Raw genomic sequence first — 22790 nt, 5'->3', positions numbered from 1 at the left:
GATGTATCATTTCTATTTGACATCATATATATCAGTGTTTTCTTCATATTTATGTGCCAATGTGTTTAGTTCATGTTGTTATTGCTTTATATGTTTAGAAATCTGAAAAAAAAATGAATATATTATGCATTTTTTATCAGTGATGATAATATCGCCGAAAAATCGGCGATATTCGTAAATATCGCGCGATTTTCATCAAGACGAAATTTCGGCTGGCAAAAATCGCGATATTTTCTAATTTCGGAAATCTCGCGAGAAATACGAAATATCGCCGATATTTTTATAAAAATCGCGCGACGATGGTATATATCGCCGGCACAGTTTATAAATAGGTTTTTGTTTAGGGTTTAGGCGTCATTTTATTTTCGAGAGCTGGAGAGTCCGAGTGCGAACAGTGCGGAGGGTTTGAGGTTGATCTTTGGCTGCGAAGGAGGGTTTACATACAGTCTACAGCGCCCACCCTACAGGTATGCATATTCTATACGCATGTGCCATGGAGAGTCGAGAGTCGAGTCTTATACCGTGTATACATATTGATATTACAGTGTATACGTTTTATATTGGTCATAACCACAGTGTTATTTGGTCATAAATAAAAGTTTAAAACGCAGTTATAACTTATGACTCCCATCAACAATTAACTTTAACTTTCTCTTTAGATGCCACGAATGAGTCGATATAAATTCGATGTTGTCTTTCCTTTGTCAGTTGGACGTTTCTCCTGCCAGTTTCATTGCAGACAAGGTCAAAAGAAAACCAATGGTCGACTTATATTGGGATGGGCAGCAACATATTTGTTCATAGTCGATATCAACTCGATGTCCAAATCCAACCATAGATCAAACGATGTATTTCCAAGTTATAACCACAGTGTTATTTGGTAACTGGTTATAAATAAAACGCAGTTATAACCTATTAACCACAGTGTTATTTGGTTATAAATAAAACGCTGTTGACATTATATTGTAATGTATGACGTTCCCCAAAGGCATTCATTGAAACACAACAAAAACAGTCTTAAAATATGTCAATGGAACATTATACTATGGTTTTAAGTTTGTATTATCAGTGAGATTAGGATCTGCAACAACTACTTCAGATCTGAAGTATGTGAAAGTGAGGAAATATGTCAAGTTAGGGAGAGGATTGAGGCTTGAAGCCTTGCGGCATTCCCTTTGTTGCTGGTATATTAATGTGATCCTTCAAATATCAATGTATAGACCCCAAATAAACAGTGAAACCCTTTCAAAGAGGAATGTCACACCTGAAACACAAACCTGTTAGCCTTAGACATATATGCACTGTGCAGCAATGAACAATCTTCTTGAAAATCAGTCTCTATGCCAAGACTTATGATGAAATCTTCGTCAAAATTTTACTATAACACCTGCAAACTTACACCAGTGATCTAAAACTCTCACAGCCAGAGGAGCAGCAAGCCAGAAATGCTAATAGTTAGCTCCCAAAATTAGTCATATTTTAGTTCTATTTAGTCAAATTATTAGGGGAACTTTATTAAGTTTTCAAGGCTTGAAAGCCTTCAGAATTTTTCTGCAGATAACCAAGTCGCTTCAAGCCCTTTTGCACCAGAGATAAGGCAAAGTTTCAAGCTTGGTGTTGAAAAGTAATGAGCCTTCTCAAGAGCCCTGCCAATTAAACACTGTTAGATCTAAAAATGTAATGCCGAGAAGAAATGACAAACCCCTTTCAAAAAAATCACTGTAAAATCTCTGCAATTAAATCAGGGTTAATATATAATTGATTCAAGTTTTCAAAGTGTGCAGCCTGTAAAAAATAGCATATAAGCCAACAGTTGCTTATCCTCAGAAGATAGCATATAAGCCAACATTAGAAGCATAAATATAATTTATAAATGCTTTTATTATCCTCAATGTATAACTATACACTGCCTGTAGCAGCCAAATCGCAGTCCTCTAACGCTGTTATTGAATACATTTATATTTTATGATTTTAATGTCTTTTGACTCTTTTAGTCTTTTCTACATAGCTTGACTAGGGTCCTTTGTGTGAAGATTGCAGATTGTAGAACTTTGTTAAAGTTTATTCCATTTGTCTTTGAAGAATGAGGATTTGATATTGAGACCTGCACCCATGGAATTTCGTAAATTCGTATTACTTATTAAGTTATTAAGTTACTAATTCCAAAAAATTTTTGGTGCTGTAGGTTTCCTTTTGAGTTAGCCCACTACAAAATACAAATATGCCAAAAAACTTGGACCCATTTTGGGAGTATGGGATCCCTGATGGTGGGACAAATCGTGCATATCTTTCATGCAAATTGTGTGGGGACAAGATGACAGGTGGGGTTACACGACTGAAATACCATCTTGCTAGACTCCCTGGACATGATGTTGGCATTTGTAGAGTTTCTAGTCCGGAGCTTATACGAAAAGCTCTTGAGGCAATTGAAGAAAAGGACAGAAAGAAGGAAGAGGCGGAAAGAAACAAAGCTGAACGTGCAGGTAGATCCTTTGGGATATCTTCTCATGATTTTGATGTTCAGGGTAGTGGCCCTACTGGCGCTAGTGGGAGGGGCTCCACAACTGGCACACCATCACATGCTAGTGTGAATGCGAGGTCATCATTTTTTGTTCCACGAACAGGAGCTGGAGCACAACCTGGCATAAAATCGCTTGTCAAAAAAAAGGAGAAGGAAGAAGCAGATAGAGTCATGGGGAGGTGTATTTATTGGAGCGACTTACCTCTCAGCATCACAAAAACCAATCCATTTTGGCAACCAATGTGTGATGCTATTGTTGTTGTGGGCCCAGGGTACAAAAGTGCCACATATGAGGAGTTGCGGGGGCCAATTCTTCAAGCAGAAAAAGAGGACATCAACTCTAGATTGGCGGAGTTGAAACAGACATGGGAAGTCACTGGATGCACAGTGATGTCTGATGGTTGGACAGATAGGAAGGGTAGGACCCTTCTAAATTTCTTGGTACATTGTCCTAAAGGTACCATGTTTATTAAATCGTTGGATGCATCAGAACATATCAAAGATGCAGCAACGATATGTGAGTTGTTAGATGGGTTCATTCAGGAGATTGGTGTGCAGAATGTGGTGCAAGTCGTAACAGACAATGCAGCTAATTATGTGTCTGCCGGCAGAATGCTTATGGAGAGGCATCCCACATTGTTCTGGACTCCATGTGCAGCGCATTGTCTTGATTTGTTGCTTGAGGATATGGGGAAACTCTCCTTCATCAAGGAGGCGGTTCATATGGCTAGGAGCATCCCCAAGTTTATTTATAACCATGCTATTGTTCTTAGCCTTATGAGGAGGTTCACAGGAAACAAGGAGTTGCGGCGTCCTGCCATCACACGTTTTGCCACAACCTTTATTACTCTTCAGTCTTTGCTTCGATGTCAGTACGAGTTGAAGCAAATGTTTGTGTCTAATGATTGGCGTGGTTGTAGATACAGCAGGAGACCTGATGGGAAAGCCATTGAAAAAATGGTGTACTCTGAGACATTTTGGCGTGGAGTAGAAGAAGCATGTGCAGTTAGCGAACCTATAGTAAAGGTTCTTAGATTGGTGGATGGAGAGAAGCCTGCAATGCCTTATTTGTATGAGGGCATGGATAGGGCCAAGGAGGCCATTCGTTCCTATTATGCAGACAAGGGTTCTGCTGGCCTTAATAGGCAGATGATGTTATGGGATGTGATCGATAGTCGGTGGACAGGGATGCTTCATCGACCCATTCATGCAGCAGCACTCTTCCTCAACCCTGCATTTGCATACAAATGCAATTTTCGTTTTGATGGCGAGGTGATTGAAGGGCTCCATTCCTGTATTGAGAGGATGGTACCTGATTCTGAGCTTCGTCTCAAAATCAGCCGCGAGATACATAATTATCAGGATTGTGTTGGCCTATTTGGCTTTGATGATGCCATTAAGGAAAGGGCCCTCTTCATGCCACGTAAGTGACAAGTCATCACTCATTAGAAATTATAAATTTGAATTTAATTATGTTTTAACTTTTAAGTTTTTGAATTTTTTATTTCATTATTTTGTTGTAGATCTTTGGTGGCGAAGCTATGGTGCAAGGGTACCAAATTTGCAAAATTTGGCTATGCGAATCTTGAGTCAAACATGTAGCTCTTCAGGGTGTGAGCGCAATTGGAGTGTATTTGAGAAAATACACGCCAAAAAGCGCAACAGGTATAACTTTGAACTCAAGCCTTCAGTTGAGCAATTACACTTATTGTAATTTTTAATTTTTAATTTATGACCTTCAAGTGTCAAGACTCAAGAGTCAAGAGTCAAGACTCATTACTTTTTTTGACACTCTTACAGGTTGGAGTTCGCACGCCTCAACGATTTGGTGTATGTGCATTACAACATCCGACTTCGAGTGAGGCAAATAGAATCACCAGTGGATCCAGATGCCATTTCCTTAGACAATATTGATGTATTGTCTCCGTGGAGGGTGGAGTCTCAGGAGCCCATATTGGAGGAGTCACCTTCATGGTTGGAGGAGCCAGTGGCAGATGATCCATTAGAGCAGGGGCAGCAAGAGGAGGACTCGGAGTCAGAGGAGCAGCAGCACTTAGAGGAGGAGCTGGAGGAGGACACTGCGGGAGCATCAGCATCAACACCATCTGCTATAGATATAGGAGAGCATAGCTCCATGCCTATCACTCATTATTTGACATTAGGTGCAGAGGCAGTGTCAGGGCCTTCTACTACTAGGGGCAGGCCTGACAAACAGCCCATCATGTTTTCCCGTAAAAGGGGGAGAGGGCAGTAGATAGATAGCTGCTAGTTTTATTTGTTATGCTACATGTAACTCATGATGATGAGATACTTTTATTATTATATGTGATGTTATTTTGTATTGGTTCTCCACATTTGAGTCCTTGAATGGACAATTATCAGGGATTAGCACGATTTGGTATCGCCTTTGATATATCATTTCTATTTGACATCATATATATCAGTGTTTTCTTCATATTTATGTGCCAATGTGTTTATTTCATGTTGTTATTGCTTTATATGTTTAAAAATCTGAAAAAAATGAATATAGTATGCATTTTTTATGCTTGCTTTTGTTGTTTAAATTCTGAACATGAAGATGTTGCTTTAAAAATTAAAATAGTTTCTTGAGTGTTTGCTGGGCACTGTATAGTTATACTCATTTAATGCCAATTTTTTGTTTTTTTTGTGCCCTAGGTTTGAATTAGTTCACTACAAGTACAAATGTCAAATATGCCAAAAGCTTTGGACCCATTTTGGGAGTATGGGGAGGCTGTTGGTGGGGCAAATCAGGCACTTATATCATGCAACTTGTGTGGGACCAAGATGTCAGGAGGGATTACACGATTGAAATACCATCTGGCTAAACTCTCTGCATATGATGCAGATGTCATGCCTTGTATGGTTTCTAGTGCAGAGGTTATACAAAAAGCTCGTGAAGCAATTGCTGAACAAGACAGAAAGAAAGCTGCTAGGGAGAGGCCAATGGTCTCAGATAGATAGCTGCTAGTTTTATTTGTTTTGCAACTTTTGCTACATATAAGTTTATAACTCATGATGATGAAATACTTTTAAAGTTTTATATATGTGATGTTGTTTTGTTTGAGTCCTTGATTGGACAATTATCACTATCAGGGATCAGCAGGATGTGTGATGTTATTTTAATTTTTGTTTGAGTCCTTGATTGGACAATTATCAATTTATCACTATCAGGGATCAGCAGGATTTGGTATCGCCTTTGAAGTTTGATGTATCATTTCTATTTGATATCATATATATCAGTGTTTTCTTCATATTTATGTGCCAATGTGTTTAGTTCATGTTGTTATTGCTTTATATGTTTAGAAATCTGAAAAAAAATGAATATATTATGCATTTTTTATGCTTGCCGATATTTGCCGATATTTTGCCGATATTTTCGCCGATATTTCCGATAAGATATTTTCCAGACCCTCGCCGATATTTTCCCGATACCGATATTATCAACACTGTTTTTTATGCTTGCCGATATTTGTCGATATTTTGCCGATATTTTCGCCGATATTTCTGATAAGATATTTTCCGGACCCTCGCTGATATTTTCCCGATACCGATATTATCAACACTGATTTAAAGTCATGGAAAGAGTTGGACCTGTCGCCTATCATCTTGCACTGCCACCTCACTTGCATAAAGTTCATAATGTATTTCATGTATATGTATTAAGGCATTACATAGCTGACCAATCTTATAACATTCAATGGAAGGAACTGCAGGTATCAGACAAAGGAATCATATCGGTCAAACCATTACGTATACTGGAACGTAGGGTTCGACAGCTCAAGAATCGTCTGGTAGACCAAGTTAAGGTCCAGTGGGACAAGTATAGTCCTGGATTGGCTACTTGGAAAGATACGGAAATCATATGTCAAAAATACCCCAACTTGTGTCAATTTTGAAGAACTTTAAACCATGTTTTGTATATATTTACTTTACTTTAAATCAAAAACTCATAACCATTTTGGAATGATCACATATAAACGTGAATTTTTATGATATGTTATCTGTTTAATCCACTGGTACGTGGATACGAAGACGGAATATGTTATTGATCTTACTAAATTATAGTTATCAAAGTAAAGTTTAAATATTTGAGTAATTTTGCTTCTAATGGGAATTAAGATGTTATAACTTTGTTTCATTTATGCATATCAATATGATTGATGAAATAGAAATAAAAGAATAATTACATTTTAAATATGAAAGCTAATAACATGAGTAGAATATGGCCAAGTATGGTATATTGTAGTTAACATGTATGAATTATACATAAACTATTTGTTTTAAATATGTTGATGAATATTTTATAAATGCATGGACAAGTGTTTATGTTGCAGATAATATCATTACCAAGATAACCACGTGATGACAAAAACTTCAGAACAATTAAGGCTCAAAGAGATTCCATAATAGGGTGTTAACTGTGGTCTCACTAGGAGGGGTGGAGGTATTACCCATCATTTATCCTCTAAAACCTGGAGTCATGGGAGGACTGTGCAAATCATGCTCCCCTAGATGTGTGATGATGACTGCCAGATCACTATTGGGAAATCAGATTGATATAATCAACATTGACACCCTTAAAAGCCTATGAATGGTTAATCAGTGTAGTTGATGCCATGGCATACTCTAGTAGAGGATGGACAGGATGGAAGCGGAAAAGATTAGAAAGCATAGGATGATTATAGAATAGTTGGGAAACCAACTGGGCAGAACATGGATATTATAGTTGTAAAATTTTAAAAATATTAAAGAAAACAAATTCAATTTTGTAATTGTAAAGACTTATATTTCATAATAATTATTAATATATTTTAGAAACTCTAACTTCGGGACGAAGTTTTTGGAAGGAGGGATGTATGTAATGACCCACCTATAGCTATAAATAAAATACAAGTATTAGCATACATACGAGGCCTCCATACGATAGCTACGTATGTATGGACTCATATGTAATGCACTATATATATAATAAACCATCAAACAAACAAAAATGTTAGTTTTAATGTTTAAAACTTTAATTTGTAAATTAAAATTTATGAAATTAAATAAAATTAATTAAATTAAAATTATAAATTAAATTAAATCATTAAAATAATAAATAAAATTTAGATATTTGAATAAAATCACCAAATCAAATCAGATTTTGTTTTATAAAATCAACACGTATCAAAATTAGGAGATGGAGATGGAGGAAGTCCGTGAACGGGAACTTATAAGAAGGAAGGGGAAGTTGAAGGAAAGGGGGGAAAAGGAGGAAAATTTGTAACACAGAGTTTTTCAACAGAAAACACTGAGCCTTGTTTGTTCTAAAGTTTTTGGGCACGGGGGAAATAGAGTGCAGCAACGGAGAAGCATTATGGACTAAGTACCTAGGTTGTACTTAGTTTAGTTGGGAGGTTATGGTCTTTTGGTAACGGGAGCGAGCGCTGGAGAAATTCTAAAGCCTCTTCATCCACAGGAAACTAGGTAGGTACTTCTCATCAAATCAATCAATTTTATATATGAAATTTTGTTAAATTTCAGAGCATGTTCATAAATATTTCATACCCTGTTCAGAGTAAAAAAGCTATTTAAATTATTTTCAGTCTTTACAAAGAAGTTGAGCTGATTATCCAAGATCAGACAGAAGGAAGATTATTTTGTATCCATTGGACTAAAGAAGGACTGTCAAATTAATGATCCTGACTAAGAAGTATTATATTGGGAAAACCAAGACTCTATTTGTGCCCTAGAAGAGGGCCAAAACCTCTACTCTATGAACAAAACCCGTGGATAGAAATTGCTGATTTAAATGGGTTATTCAACAGCTTGACTATTTCCCTATGAAAGTCAAGGAAACTAGAGCCAGAGACAAAGAAAGCCTCAAGTTCTAAATTCTCAGATTGAGATTCATGGTTTAAAGGAGGATGTTTACAATTGGAGGAGATCTAGGAGCTTCCAAGCTCTAGATCTAGAATTTGATTGTAGGTTTTGACGCATCCTAGCATCTAGAGCAATTATCTTTTGATAAAGCACCCAAATTTGTGCCAAAACAATAACATTGACTGCAAAGTGACAATGGCATTTTCATAGTTGTGGTCAACGTTGCACAAAGCGGGGATGTTTTATGGAAGCGGGAACACGGAAGCGTCATTTCCCAAAACTCTAGGAAGTGAAGCGTCTACTATATATATTTGCATTTATATTCAAAAAAAACATCCCAAATGCCAAATTGGTTCTAGAAGACATGAAAACATACATATTTTTACATCAATCAAGATAGATATGGCATCCATGATTCCATTGTACATTAATGATTAATTATTCAAGCATCAACCATCTAGATTCTAGCAATTACAAACATACATCAAATTTTTAAGCATATCATAAAACATAAACATTTAGAAGATAAAATCATCAAACATTCAAGTAACTTATCTTGCAAGTGTGCAATTGTCAACGTGAGTCATGTACAAAATTCAAATAATAATGTTTACAAAATAGGCCACTTGGCCACCACCAAGACTCAAGTACACACTAACCTAGGAAGAGTAAGACAAAAAATTTCAAATTCACAACAACACTACAAGTCCAATCTATGACAAAAGTAGTAAATTGAAAATATATCTACTAACCTCTCCTCCTTCCACCACGAATAGGACATGAGCCTCCACGTGCCGGCAATGAAGAAGATGGTGGCTCTAGAAGTTGTGGAACTGATGAAGATGAAGCCCTTGTCGTTGGTGTTGAAACATGGAACCTAAGAACCAAGGGACTCAATAGGGGTGGCATCTCAACTCGATCATCATCATCCTAGATAATAGCATCCTCCAATTGCTCTAATCGCAACAGCCCATCCTCCAAATTGGGCTCCCTTGGATTTATATCCCAAACCCTAAGGTCTTTATTAGTCTTTGCATCATCACAGTAATGGGACAACAATTACAAATTGTAGTGAACATAAACCAAGCTCTCTCCAAGTGTAAACTTAAAATGTTCCTTTTAACACTGTGGATGAAAGAATAAGAGCTCCAACACCTCTTTACAGAAGAGGTATTTACCACCTGTGATAGCACCTACAATGCCAAAGTTTGTAGAAGTAGAGTAGCACCTCCATGCATGTTCCACCACTCGAGAGAAGAAAATTTCTCTCCATCTCTAATTGTATGCATGCTCCCAAATGGACCAATGATAAGCGTATAGTTGCTCAATGTTTTTGTAACATGGCAGCCTCATCCTCATTAGGGACTAATTTAACCAATGTCTTCATATAACCAAATAGAACCTCCAGATCTATGCGTGGTTTTCTCCTGCTCCCCTGCCCAGGTGCTGATGTTGAAAGCCATGATGGATGATAGTATTTAGGTATCATAACATATGCTAAGGCATGCAATGGAACGTTTACCATATCCCATCATTTTTCCACCTTTGCACGAATATAATTGTACAAGGTGATATCTCTAGACTCAACAATGTCTTTAATCTGCCCCTACATGCTATCCATTTGCTCATACACCTCCCCAATTATTGGTCGATCTGAATCTGCAAACTTGATCATGTAATAAATCGGTTTGGTAAATTGCAAAACATATTTAATCTGTGACCAAAAGCAATTGTCAAGAATAGTTGCCTTGGCTACATTAGCACCATCGTTATCAGTGTTAATTTCCTGTTAAGTTATGGTATGTTCTATGCTTATAACAGTTTACTTCTTTTTCTTATTATATTCCACTGATTATCAATCACATGTACATAAAGTAAAGTGCAGATAGAACATTAAACGATCGACAGAAAACAAGCCAAGACAAGAGACACAAGATGTGGCGGCTAGCCAAGGACAAACCCCACAATGTGTGGGGAAACCCTTTGATCAAATCTTCTTTCATATTCAATAATTCAGCAGAGAGAAATAGTACAATAAATCTTATTCATATCAGCAGTAGCAAACCCTAGATCAGTAGCATCAGCATTAGCGGCTTCATTATCAAACTAGGGCAGACCATATCTCACAAACCGACCGTCACATTGACTTCATTCCACCACCAAAAGTTTCGGCTTCCAGAAGAGGTTCAGATGAACCTACAGCGCAGTTCAGATGAGGAGGTCTTCTAGGCCACGCAAGTCAATCTTTACTTCTGCAGTTGCAGCTTCAGTTTCAGCAGTTTCCGGCTTCAAACTAGGCCAGTCGATATCTTGCAAACCGTTCATTGGATTGACTTCATTCCACCACCAAAAGTTGCGGCTTTCAAAGGAGGTTCAGATGAACCTACAGCGTAGTTCAGATGAGGAGGTCTTCTAGGCCACGCAAGTCAATCTTTACTTCTGCAGTTGCAGCTTCAGTTTCAGCAGTTTCCGGCTTCAAACTAGGGCAGTCGATATCTTGCAAACCGTTCGTCGGGTTGACTTCATTCCACCACCAAAAGTTGCGGCTTTCAAAGGAGGTTCAGATGAACCTACAGCGCAGTTCCAAAGAGGAGATATTCTAGGCCACGCAAGTCAATCTTTACTTCTGTAGTTGCAGCTTCAAATTCAACAGCTTCCGGCTTCACATGTGTGAGAGAGAGAGACCCATTTCAGCGCAGTAGAGAAGAGACTCATATCTGCGCAGTAGAGAGAGAGAGATGTGATGAGATGAGTGAGTCCAAATGAGGAAAAGTCCTCTTATATTTATACACAACGTTGGTGGGTGAATAGATGCGACTGTTGGGCTTCTGAGCCTACATGAGTTGTAGGTCGGCTTGATAATAATTCCATAATCAAAATAAATTCATATCTCCATGAATACTTATCGGAATTGGATGATCTTTATATCAATCCTACACCTCTCGACGAGAGGAATCTAATAAAAATATTATTAGCCATGAATAAGATGACCCACATGAAGTTTTTCCCTGGTTGCCAATTTTAACATTTCCTCCCATGATTCGGAAGTCACCATATTAGTTAAAGCTTGTCTCACCTTCACTAGCCACCTAAAGGTGAGGTAATAACTTGCAAATCTTGTTTATGCAAGTTTACGCAACTGTGACTTGGAGTAAGTGCCATAAAATAATTTACCCTTTTACGCCTTGGGATAAATTTAATGAGTTGCTTCCCTCTCTTGTAAAGCTCATTAATCCATCCACATTCTTTATGCTTCACAATATCATGCATCAAAAGGTTCAATGTGTGCACCAAGCACTTGGACCAAAAGATGTGTGGATGAGTACGCTGAATGATTTTCTTGTTCCCTTACAATTTGTTGCATTATCAGTGATCACTTCAACCACATTATTAGGACCAACATCCTTGATCGATTGCAATAGATCTGTAATGTTTTGGGAAGTTGCACTGTTGGAGGAGGAGTCATGACATGAAATAAACACTACACCACTAGCCAAAACACCAAGAACATTTATCAAGTGTTGGTTTCTAACATTTGTCCACCCATCTGATACAATGGATACCCCACAATCCACCCACTCATTTGTAAAACGCATCAAAGCTCTTTGAAACTTTGCCTTTTCTCTTTCTAATAACATTGTTCTAGCTTTCTCATAGTTGGGGCTCCTCTATCCTTTTCGGGTCAACATCACTCCTTGTAAATCCCAGCATCATAAGATAGCAATCGATCCTCACATACCATGCCCCAAGGGCTTGCTTCAACCCATAGAGGGCTTTCTTCAACCTAGATACCCTCGAACCCCTTGGGTTGTTCCACTTATACTTCCTTCTTAAGCGAACCATGCCAGAAGGCAGCTTTGACATGCATTTGATGAAGGTTCCATCCTTGCAAGGCAGCAAGGGCTATGATCGAACGAATGGTGGTATATCGGGCATCTGGTGCAAATATATCATCATAGTCTACTCTTTCCTTTTGAGAGAAGCCTCGAGCTACAAATCTAGCCTTGAATTTCTCAACACCCCCATTAGCTCCATGTTTGATCTTGTAGAGCCATTTCGAAGTGACCATGGCCTTATCCTTGGGTCTAGGAACCACATCCCAGACATCATTCTTCATGATCAATTCATACTCTTCATTCATCGCATCCTTCCAAACCTGTTGCTTCACAACTTCTTCGAATGCACAAGTCTCAGATTGTACAATGGTACTCATGGCAGCTAAGTACCCTTGGTACCTATTCGGCTTCTTGCTTTCACGAAATGTCTCGCTCGGTGAAATGTGTTTCTCGGCATCTTCAAGAGCATCTTTAAGCCACAAAGGCCTCTTTCTTGTAGTAGAGGGCTCATTAGGAGGTGGATCAATGGGATCCATCGGACCTTCACATCGGTCTATTGATTTGTGGTAGCATCGGGTGTGCTCTAGCCATGAAAATTAGTAGAGAGGCTAAAGCACATGACATCTCCAAAACCCAGAAATGTTTTGGGAAGATTCTAACCTGTTTGGGAGATATTAAAATAATTAATATTTTTAATGGAGTTCCTAAGTCTAAACTTTGGAAAAATAAAATATTAATGAGTATTAATCTAAAACTAGGTTAGAAGGTTCCAAAAGTCATGGATCAAGCCAAATCTAATCCTAGCCGTTGATTAGAGATGTTGAAGGACCAATAGGAAAAGTATAAGAGGAGGCATGAGGGTCAGTTGGAAGACATACTGAGGGAGACCAGTCAGTTTGATTTCTGGAGTGGGGTTAGCTGAGAAATTCAAACTAGTGGTTTGGAGAGTAACAAGAGGCAGCAAGTACGGAATAGATAGTCCAGATCAGCAAAAGAAGACCAGCGCAGAGGCAGGAGAGGCAGACACGGAGCCTTTTAGGCAGACGCAAAGGCAGCAAGAGACTGCTCAGTCACTAGAGGGCCTGCATGGGTGACGCAGAGAGGCCCAGGGTTGACGCAGTCAAGCAAAGGCTGACGCAGAGTGTCTGGCAGCTACGCAGAGGTCAGCCAGGCTGACGCTGGGACTGGGAAAATTGCTGGGGAATTTTTCTCTCTGTTGGGTAAGCCAGTTTGGCACCCTATTGTACTGAAGAATTGTTGAATGATAAAATCCTCCCTTACTGCATCGGTTTTCCCACATTGGTTTTTTCTGTGGACTGTCACTGTTGTCCTAAATATCTGTGTCGATGTGTTGATTCTTGTGCATGTATTTGTTTCTGTATTATGGTGTGATATCTGCAGAAATTTATTTTAATGTTTATTGAAAGAATTTCATAAATAACTTATTGAAAATAAGTAGGTAAAGTAAATCAGATGTTGCAGTGATAGAATTTTCACACGGGCATCAATTCATAGAACAGATATTCATCTCGCTTTTTGGCATTAGCATCATCATTGGCCTTCCAAGGAATAAGAAGATCTCGAATCTTCCTAAGTGCAGAATCTTCATCGAAAATGACATCATGACTTAATTCCACTTCCCTTTAACTAGGCACATAGATTCTATATGCCTTCGAAGTTTCACTGTAGCCCACGAATGTTCCTTTCTTCCTAGATGCATCTAGTTTGTTTCTTTTCTCTTTCGGCACTTGAAAGTATACAGGACAACCAAAAATTCTAAAATGAGAAACATCAGGTTTCTTAACGGTGAATACTTCTTCGGGTGTCTTGAAGTCCAAAGCTTGATGTGAGCATTGGTTTTGGACACACACAGCGGTGTGGCAGCGTCTCCCCATAAGAACTTCAAAAGACCTTGATCATGAAGCATAGCCTGAGTGGCTTCAATGATAGTACGATTCTTCTTTTCGGCAACACCATTTTGTTCAAAAGTATATGCGGTGGTAGTCTCCCTCTTAATGTCAGCTTCTCTACAGTGGTCTTTGAATTCATTAGACTCGTATTCGGTCCCATTATCGGTCCTCAGAATTTTGATCTTCTTCCCTGTTTCATTCTCGACCAAGGCTTTGAAGGAGAGGAACCACTCAAATACTTCTTTCTTCTTCTTTAAAAAATAGATCCATGTCTTGTGAGAGAAGTCATCCACAAAAATAGCATAATATAAATATCCACCCAAAGATGTCACGGGCAACATATCTAATATATCAAAATGGACCAATTGAAGAATTTTAGTGGTTTGAGTTTCACTTGAAGGGAATGGTCCCTTTAATGTTTTCCAGCTTCACATCCCTAATAAACACCTTCATGACTTAAGTTGAATTCGGGCATCCCTGTGACCATCTTCCTTACATCGAGTAAGGCTTTGAAATGAAGGTGAGCAAATCTTCGGTGTCGTAATTCGAATTGAAGAGAGGTGTCCCAAATCATTGCTCCCAATGGATTTCCTCCAACCTGATAGAGACCTTCAACCCCAAAACCTAGAGTGAATGCATCTCTAGGATTCCGTTTACAAAGACGAACCTTCCCATCAATGAATGACACATTAAAACCTTTGTCTTCCATCGCAGAGATAGAAACCGAGTTCTTTTTCAAGTCAGGTACATATAGCACTTCTTGTAGGTGAAGGATTTGACCTTGATTTAAGTGAAGAGTAATAGTCCCCATTCCTTTTACAGGATAAGTGGCATTAGCCCCAAGTATAATCTCCATATTTGTCTTCTTTTCAACCAAGTTTGAGAGAGCTTTTTTGTACCCAGTGAAGTGCCTTGAGGCACCACTATCAATCAACCAACGGTCCAATGTATCCGAAGGAGAGGTAGTGGAGAGAACAGAAATAAGATAAAATTCTTTTTGCTTTACAACATTAGCTTCATCATACTTGGAGTTTCTTGATTGCCATGGCCCTTGAAGTTGCTTTTGTTATCGTTGTCATCATCTCTTGGAGTGCCCCTCTTGTGAGGACACTCTCTAGCTAAGTGGCCAAACCTGTTACAATTGAAGCACCTTCCTTTTCTTCCTTCTTTGAATCCTAGCTTGAACCCTTGTCCTTGATTCCTTGGACCAGTATTATTCCTTCTTTTAGAATGAGTGGAGAAGGCATTAGGATTGTTTCCATTTGAGGGCTTGTCTCTTGCCATCATCCTTATTTCTTCTTGAGTGCATCTAGCCAATAGTTCCTCAAATCCTAGAATCTTGTCATTATTGAGGATGGTAGTGTTGAACACATCCCATTCTCTTGTAAGGCCTCCAAGTGCAATAAGAGTGAGCTCCCTGTCAGCAATGACTTCTCCAATAGATAGGATATCATTCTTGATCTCAGTGATCCTCATGAAGTAGGATTGGATGGATTATCCTCTATCCATCTTGATGTCTTTCAACTTGTTCTTGAAAAAGAGAATTTGATTTGCATTGTTCACTTTTAACATCCCAACCAGCCTTTCATACATCTTGTTAGATGTTTCCAAATCAAAAATATATGCAACTAAAGGCTTATGAATGGAATCAACAATAATATTCTTAGCTTTTACCTCACCTTTCTTGTACTTGGTTTGAGCAACAACAGATGCATTTGAAGAAGGCTCTGCTATTCTTCTTTTGACATAGTCCATGGCATCATTCTCTTTCAAAGTCAAATCCAAAGTCATCTTCCATGCATGATAGTCGGACTTGTCCTTAAGCATGTCCTCGAATTTGAAGAAAGATGTAGTCGTCATTGGCACTAGTTCCAAGTCCTTGTCCAACAACTTCCTTTAGTGATTGCTTTGCTTCACTCTTGCTTTGGCTTTGTCTTCAACTCAACTCTGGTACCATGCTAATTTTAGATAACCATGGTATGTTCTATGCTTAAAAAAATTTACTTCAATGTTCCTTAAGCAGCCCAATGACAAATTCCAACTATATCCAGTAGCAATCACGTTATATAGACATTCACAGTAAATGAAGATAGAACATAAAACCATATGCAAAAGACAAGCCAAGACAAGAGGACACAAGATGTGGCGGATGCTAGGGTCAAACCCCAATGTGGGGAAACCCTTCGATCAAATCTTCTTATTATTTTTCAATAGTTCAGTAGAGGGAGAAAAGCCTTCAACCCCACAAGGTGTGGTTGGTGGCAAGGAACTTAGAGAAGGAGTTGTCACACTAATCCCGACTCTCTCCATTTGAGCTATCTCCTAGGTTAGCTAAGGGGGGTGGTCCCTAATGAAAAGTTAAATTAAAAGATGTGAGTTTCTAGGAGAGTGTTATAGTGAAAATGGATTACTTTTAAGGATTTATGAGCAAATATGAAGTGAGCAACTTGAAATAACAATGCCAATCATTAATATGATTAAAAACCATAAAACCAGTGCCTTATAAGGAATTTGCTCAACAATTTTAAAGATATATTTGCTTAAAGCATAATGCAATGCTCTCAAAAGAGAAAACAAAGTCACCCTGGAATGTAAATAAGAATTGTTAGCACAAGATATGTAAGATACAAAATGTTTTTAAGATAATCAACTTTATAAATCAAAACATGTGAAAAATATCTTGCCAAAACCCAAAAATTAGTAATTAACTTGAAAATGTAAAACAAAAAGGAAGTGTTAAACCAAGACATCAATATGCAATTAGACTTGAAACATGAAAATAAAACACTTCTTTGAAATGATTACAATACTTGCTTTTGGAATGGACTTTGCATATGAAAACTCAAACCATCAAGAGACAAATAAAGTAAATGTAATGGAAAGTGCTCTTGGCTAATTTTATTAATTAGCTCTACAACAAGATTACAATTTAACTCTTCAGTCCTCAGACCTCACCCTCGCCCAATGATATGGATCTCACAGTGAGGAGTCAATAGAGGAGTACAGGATCCTTAAGATGTCTACTTCAACCAACTTATGTTGGAGGTAAAATTTTAATGAGGCTTAGGGCCTTTCTACACTAAAATGCCTAGATGAAATGCAAATTGTGTTAATTCCCCAAATTAAAATAATGATACATGCAAATGCTTCAAAGAGATTGATTTGCAATGCTTGAAAATGAAATAGTGTTCAACATAAGTTGCAATTATAACTTCAATTGGACGAATAAAATTAGCTTACAAGTGTTGCATGTGTTTCATCAATGAATTAAAATGATACAAGTAATTTGCTTGAAAGTAAAATTTGTTTCAAATAGACAATGACAATAAATTGCTCCAATATTAAAGATAACAATGTAGCATAAAATTGAAGCATGTATTCAAGTGCTCATAAAACAATTTACCAACATAATTGGAAACGAATCAAAGTTTGTTAAGAATATAAAATGCTTGCATGTAAATGATGAATTGCCCAAAGTAAAGTGTAAGCTTGTAGTTCCAAGCAACAATGAGAAAGAAAATGCAAAGCTCAAATGAAATTGTAACAAAGTTTAACTTAATGAAATGTGATAGTGAGGTTGCATTAATTCCCATTAAGGCATGCATGTAAGTGAATAAAGTATGAAAGCTCAAACCATGCAAATGTTAATCCACCCAAGAGAAGCCTCCCTCTAAATGGGGAGATAGGATACCATGGGAGAAATCCCAAGCTCCCACAAACAACTTAGATCTTTTATTAATATTACAATGAGAAGAGGGTCTTTCAAAGTTCTCAACTATACTTCAAGGAGAGTCCTTACAATAACTTCTTGAAACTTGGACACTAGACCTCCTTTCTTGAGAAGGTAGTGACAAAATCTCACAAAACTTATGCAAGGAAAACAAGGTGTGAGTTTCCTCCAAGTGCCCACGGCTTAAAGAGGAAAATGGGCAGCCCTATAGCGAACTCGACTTGGCCAAAATAAACATCAAAAGGGCTCACGACATCCTTGGAAATCGAACCCCCAACACTTGCCAAAGGTCCTGCAAACACTTGTTAGATGTTGCGGGAAGTTGCTCTTCAAAATCTGCCACACAACAGTTCGCAAACAATCCAAACAATGGCTGCAAAATAAGTTAAGTATTAATGGAAAAATCAGCAAGATAAAATGTATATGTACAATTATAATTTACAAAAGGCAAAGGTAAACAGTGAGAGTAAACTCTCGTCTTTTCTTAGCCATCTTCAAGCTCTTAGATAACAAATGAAAGAAATGAAGTACAATGGTTTTTTTAAAAGAGATTTAAATTTAGAAGTTCTCGGCTTGTGCACAAGCTATGTTCCAAAATCGTTGCAAAACCACTTTGTAAAATAGGACTATGAAAGTTCAAAGAACAAATGAGAGCTCCTTTAAGAATGTATCAAGAGTGGGTTGGTCCCTCCAAAGACTTCCCCTCACGCTTGATTCTGTAATCCCAACAAGATGTTCCCTCTACAAAACTTCAATCAATAATTAGTTCCATATAGATTTAGCAATAAACAATGATAAGAAACTCTAGAGATTTATTTAAAACCAATTAGAGTATTATATACCTAGAGCATGCTTCTAAATCAAATGTCAATGCAAGATAGCTCTACATTAACAAATCTGCAAGAGAATATGGAAGCAAATTAGATCAAAGCATGAGTAAAAGGAATTATACCAATACTCAACAATTCATCACACTTGAAAAGGAGGAACACCTCATGAATGAAACCCCAAAGTCTTTTTTGATATTTCTGAAAGTGTACAAGGCAACAGTACTTCCGCAAGCACAATAGCTAGTAACAATATTCCCCAATGTGAGAGCCCATAGCTCTATTATATAAAGAGTTGGGAACAAATCCCAATGAAGAATGACAATGACAAATGGCATTGGGTGACAATCCCAAAGAAAAATTTGAATTTGTTGAAAAGAGCTCCAATGCCAAGTGTAAAAATCGAATTCTGGCAAATGGACATCATTTTCTTCTTCCCTTATGTGCCAAATTCGAATTTTATGATGGAATGACAAGTGTATATGGGTGGTAAACCATGTGGGGACAATTTCGCACAAAAATCTCCACCAAATATTCTCTCAAATCCTCCCAAATGTGCATTAACTTCACAAATTCGAATTTCCAAACAGCTTTTTCATTTAATGCCAAAAATTTGATTTTATTTGAGCACGTGTCCTTTCCTTGAGTTTAGGAGTCCACATCACCTTGGGACTTCACTTTAACTCCCCCATAATTTTCCACCTCATTTCCACAACATTAGCATGTGTGGATATTTATTTTTCTCCATTTATTTAATTTCTGGCTTAAATAATTGCCAAATTTCCCACTAAACTTAGGAAAAGTGGGTTTTGAGGGTCCAAAACACATTATTAACCCTTCCAAGTGTGTCATAGTAGAAAGTCGAGAGTGAAAAGTGTAATTTTAATTACTCATATCCCATACAACTTCTCTAGACTACACTTATTACAATTTAAATACAATTTTATTTGCAATTTTTTAACCTGCGGGAAATCTAAAAATTTTAAAAATGACTACCTAGACCTAACCAAATTCTCCGAAATTTTTTGTGTGATCTAGTATGGTAATAAACATCGACTCTAGACACTAAGATGTGTCAGGGGCTCAATCTGCAAACCGTCACCCGGGCTTCGGGGTAAAGCGTGTGAAAAAACCTAGAAAATTATCTGCCTCTGAAAAAGAAGGAATAATTAACCAGATAAAAAAAACACTCCAAGGTGTACTCGTTTGCTGATCAAGTCCTATTAAAATTGGCAACCAGGGCAAAACTTCATGTGGGTCATCTTATTCATGGCTGATAATATTTTTATTAGATTCCTCTCGTCGAGAGGTGTAGGATTGATAAAAAGACCATCCGATTCCGATAAGTATTCATGGAGATATGAATTTATTTTGATTATGGAATTATTATCAAGCCGACCTACAACTCATGTAAGCTCAGAAGCCCAATAGTCGCACCTATTCAAACACCAACATTGTGTATAAATATAAGAGGACTTTTCCTCATTTGCACTCACTCTACTCATCACATCTCTCTCTCTCTACTGCGCAGAAATGAGTCTCTTCTCTACTTTGCAGAAATGGGTCTCTCTCTCACACATGTGAAGCTGGAAGCTGTTGAACCTGAAGCTGCAACTATAGAAGTAAATATTGAACTGTGTGGCCTAGAAGATCTCCTCATCTGAACTGCGTTGTAGGTTCATCTGAACCTCCTCTGAAAGCCGCAACTTTTGGTGGTGGAATGAAGTCAATCTGACGAACGGTTTGCAAGATATCGACTGCCCTAGTTTGAAGCCGGACACTGTTGAAACTGAAGCTGCAACTATAGAAGTAAAGATTGACTTGCGTGGCCTAGAAGATCTCCTCATCTGAACTGCGTTGTAGGTTCATCTGAACCTCCTCTAGAAACTGCAACTTTTGGTGGTGGAATGAAGTCAATCCGAAGGTCGGTTTGTGAGATATTGTCTGCCCTAGTTTGATAAACAAGTCGCTAATGCTGATGTTGTTGATCTAGGGTTTGCTACTACTGATATGAATCAGATTTATTGTATTATTTCTCTCTGTTGAATTATTGAAGATAAAAGAAGATTTGATCAAAGGGTTTCCCCACACATTGTGCGGTTTGTGTTGGCATTATGATGCATGTGTTGTACTTGATGGCAACCCTCTCATAGAAGAACATCTCACTTACATATAACTGGATCAATCTACAGATGTGACTAAATGCATGGGATGCAGGTCAGCTCAAAGGAATAAGAAGATCAAGTTCTAAGTATGACAAGTTAGCTTTGCCATCAAGTCCAAAGGAGGAGATTGATGGCATTATGAGACAAGTGTTGTCCTTGATGGAAACTCACACAGATGGTAGATCAAGTGCAACAAATCAGTAGCAAAGAATTGATGATCAGACTATAAAGAATGAAGAAAGAAGAGTGTATACGCAGGTTCACTATATACCAAGTCGCGTATACGCAGGTTCACTATATACCAAGTAGAGTATACACGCAGGTTCACTATATACCAAGTCGTTTATACGCAGGTTCGCTATATACCAAGTAGGGTATACACGCAGTTTCATGCACGGAAAAGCGCGTACATGTCGGAAAGCTTATTTTTGGTCCGTGGTAGTTAGTCCTCGGTATTTGAACCTATGGTTTTGGACCATGGTATCTCGACAAGTGTGTTGATCCCAAGTATTGGGCTCTTGGTATTGATTTATTATGGTTTTGGACCATGGTATTGAGCAAGGCCTAAGACTATAAAAGGAGAAGAAGATCATTAGGCAAGAGCATTGAAAAAGTCTTGAATATCTGATGAAGGATGAGATCCAGTATGCAGGTTATGGGTTGATGATGCATTGCTTGATCTGAGCTAAGGAGGGATCTCACCGGTTGATGGAGAACAAGATCTAAGGAGAGATCGGGATCAAATGGTTTGAAATGAACTATCTTTATATGGTTGATTATGCTTATTCTAGATCTGCATACTGACGCATGTAATATAAATGTTATAGTATGATTGATGTCTGGTACAGCTGCAAAGTTATAAGAAAATATTTTTAGATCTGTACGCGGGTTGGCCTTGGAAAAAGCGCGTATGTATGCGGGTTTGATTCATCATAGTAGCGTATACCATTTGAGCTATGATGTCTGAAGTTACAGGTGGTTCTGACTGTTGATGAGTTCTGATGTCTGTTTAATGGTGTCAGTATTCTGCATATCTTGTTTGGCTGATTGTGTTTAGCTTCAGTATTGATGGATGAGAACTAATATTGGATCAGGATCATAATGACTCATATTTATGAGATCTGATGGACTAGATCTGGGTGCTAACGCATATATTATCCTTGTATATGTCATGATCTTGTTATGTCTGAAGTCAGGGAGTGCAGTAAAGTTATGAATAAGTGATTAATGACATATACGCTGGCTCATCTTGATGAAGTTGCGTATACACGCAGGTTCGACACTTCCAAGTGGCGTATGCACTCTGATGCATGTTTTTGATGATACAGCTGGTTCTGATTGATTTTGCAGAGTTCTGTGACTGTGTTGATTGACAGGGTTTCAGTGTTTCGGCGATTCACAGATTGATGATGCTAGTAGTGATTGTTTTGAATGAAGTTATGGGTCCAGTATGAAAATTGGATGAAACGTGGCCTTCAGATTATAGTGTTGTGCTTCAGGAGTATCCAGTCTGAAAATGTATGAAATGTGGTACCTGGAGGAGAAAAGATTGTAGGTCGGCGCCTACGTACTAGTATCTTAGCTAGTACAAGAGCAAATGGGCTTGGAGCTCCCTTCCAGGAGAATCTGGAGAACAAGAGAAGGTTGTAGCCTTCTGCAGGTTGTACCCTGTGCGCTGGTAAAGGACTGCACTACTACATTGTAAAAGAAGTTTCTTAATAAAGGAAGATAGAAACGAATTGCAACAGGTGGTTTTCACCCACATTGGGTTTCCACCTTATATCATGGTGTTCATGTGTGTTGCTTATGTGTGTTGATCTATCTGTTTTACTGCTACTATTGACTGTTAATATGGCTAATAATGTTCTGATGCATCCATTGAAGATCACATAACTGAATCATGAGTTTAATGGTTATA

General features: G+C 38.0%; 2 protein-coding genes across 2 annotated transcripts in view; one reads left to right on the top strand and one right to left on the bottom strand.

The window, feature by feature from the left end:
- The window catches only part of LOC149239243 (NAD-dependent malic enzyme, mitochondrial-like), a 220000-nt gene that overhangs the window by 32440 nt on the left and 164770 nt on the right, over positions 1-22790 (bottom strand). The gene's annotated exons all lie outside the window — the stretch shown is intronic.
- LOC149239244 (uncharacterized) lies at positions 2190-5555 on the top strand. The gene is made up of 3 exons (XM_089373359.1): positions 2190-3944; positions 4045-4186; positions 4322-5555. The coding sequence occupies exons 1-3, from the start codon at positions 2222-2224 to the stop codon at positions 4773-4775; spliced, it is 2319 nt and encodes a 772-aa protein (XP_089229485.1). The 5' UTR covers positions 2190-2221; the 3' UTR covers positions 4776-5555.

The sequence above is a fragment of the Pinus tabuliformis genome, chromosome 8 (genome assembly GCF_031772625.1).
Source record: "Pinus tabuliformis cultivar Carrire ecotype Pingquan chromosome 8, CPIR1, whole genome shotgun sequence".
In the NCBI taxonomy this organism is placed as follows: domain Eukaryota; kingdom Viridiplantae; phylum Streptophyta; class Pinopsida; order Pinales; family Pinaceae; genus Pinus; species Pinus tabuliformis.
This window is presented reverse-complemented; position numbering and strand designations above follow the sequence as displayed.

What these genes read in the sequence shown, in the direction of transcription:
- LOC149239244 (XM_089373359.1), top strand. Translation starts at nt 2,222, where the DNA reads ATGCCAAAAAACTTGGACCCATTTTGGGAGTATGGGATCCCTGATGGT. An exon ending in AAGGGCCCTCTTCATGCCAC is followed by an intron (nt 3,945 to 4,044) that starts GTAAGTGACAAG and finishes ATTTTGTTGTAG; the next exon opens with ATCTTTGGTGGCGAAGCTAT. An exon ending in CACGCCAAAAAGCGCAACAG is followed by an intron (nt 4,187 to 4,321) that starts GTATAACTTTGA and finishes ACACTCTTACAG; the next exon opens with GTTGGAGTTCGCACGCCTCA.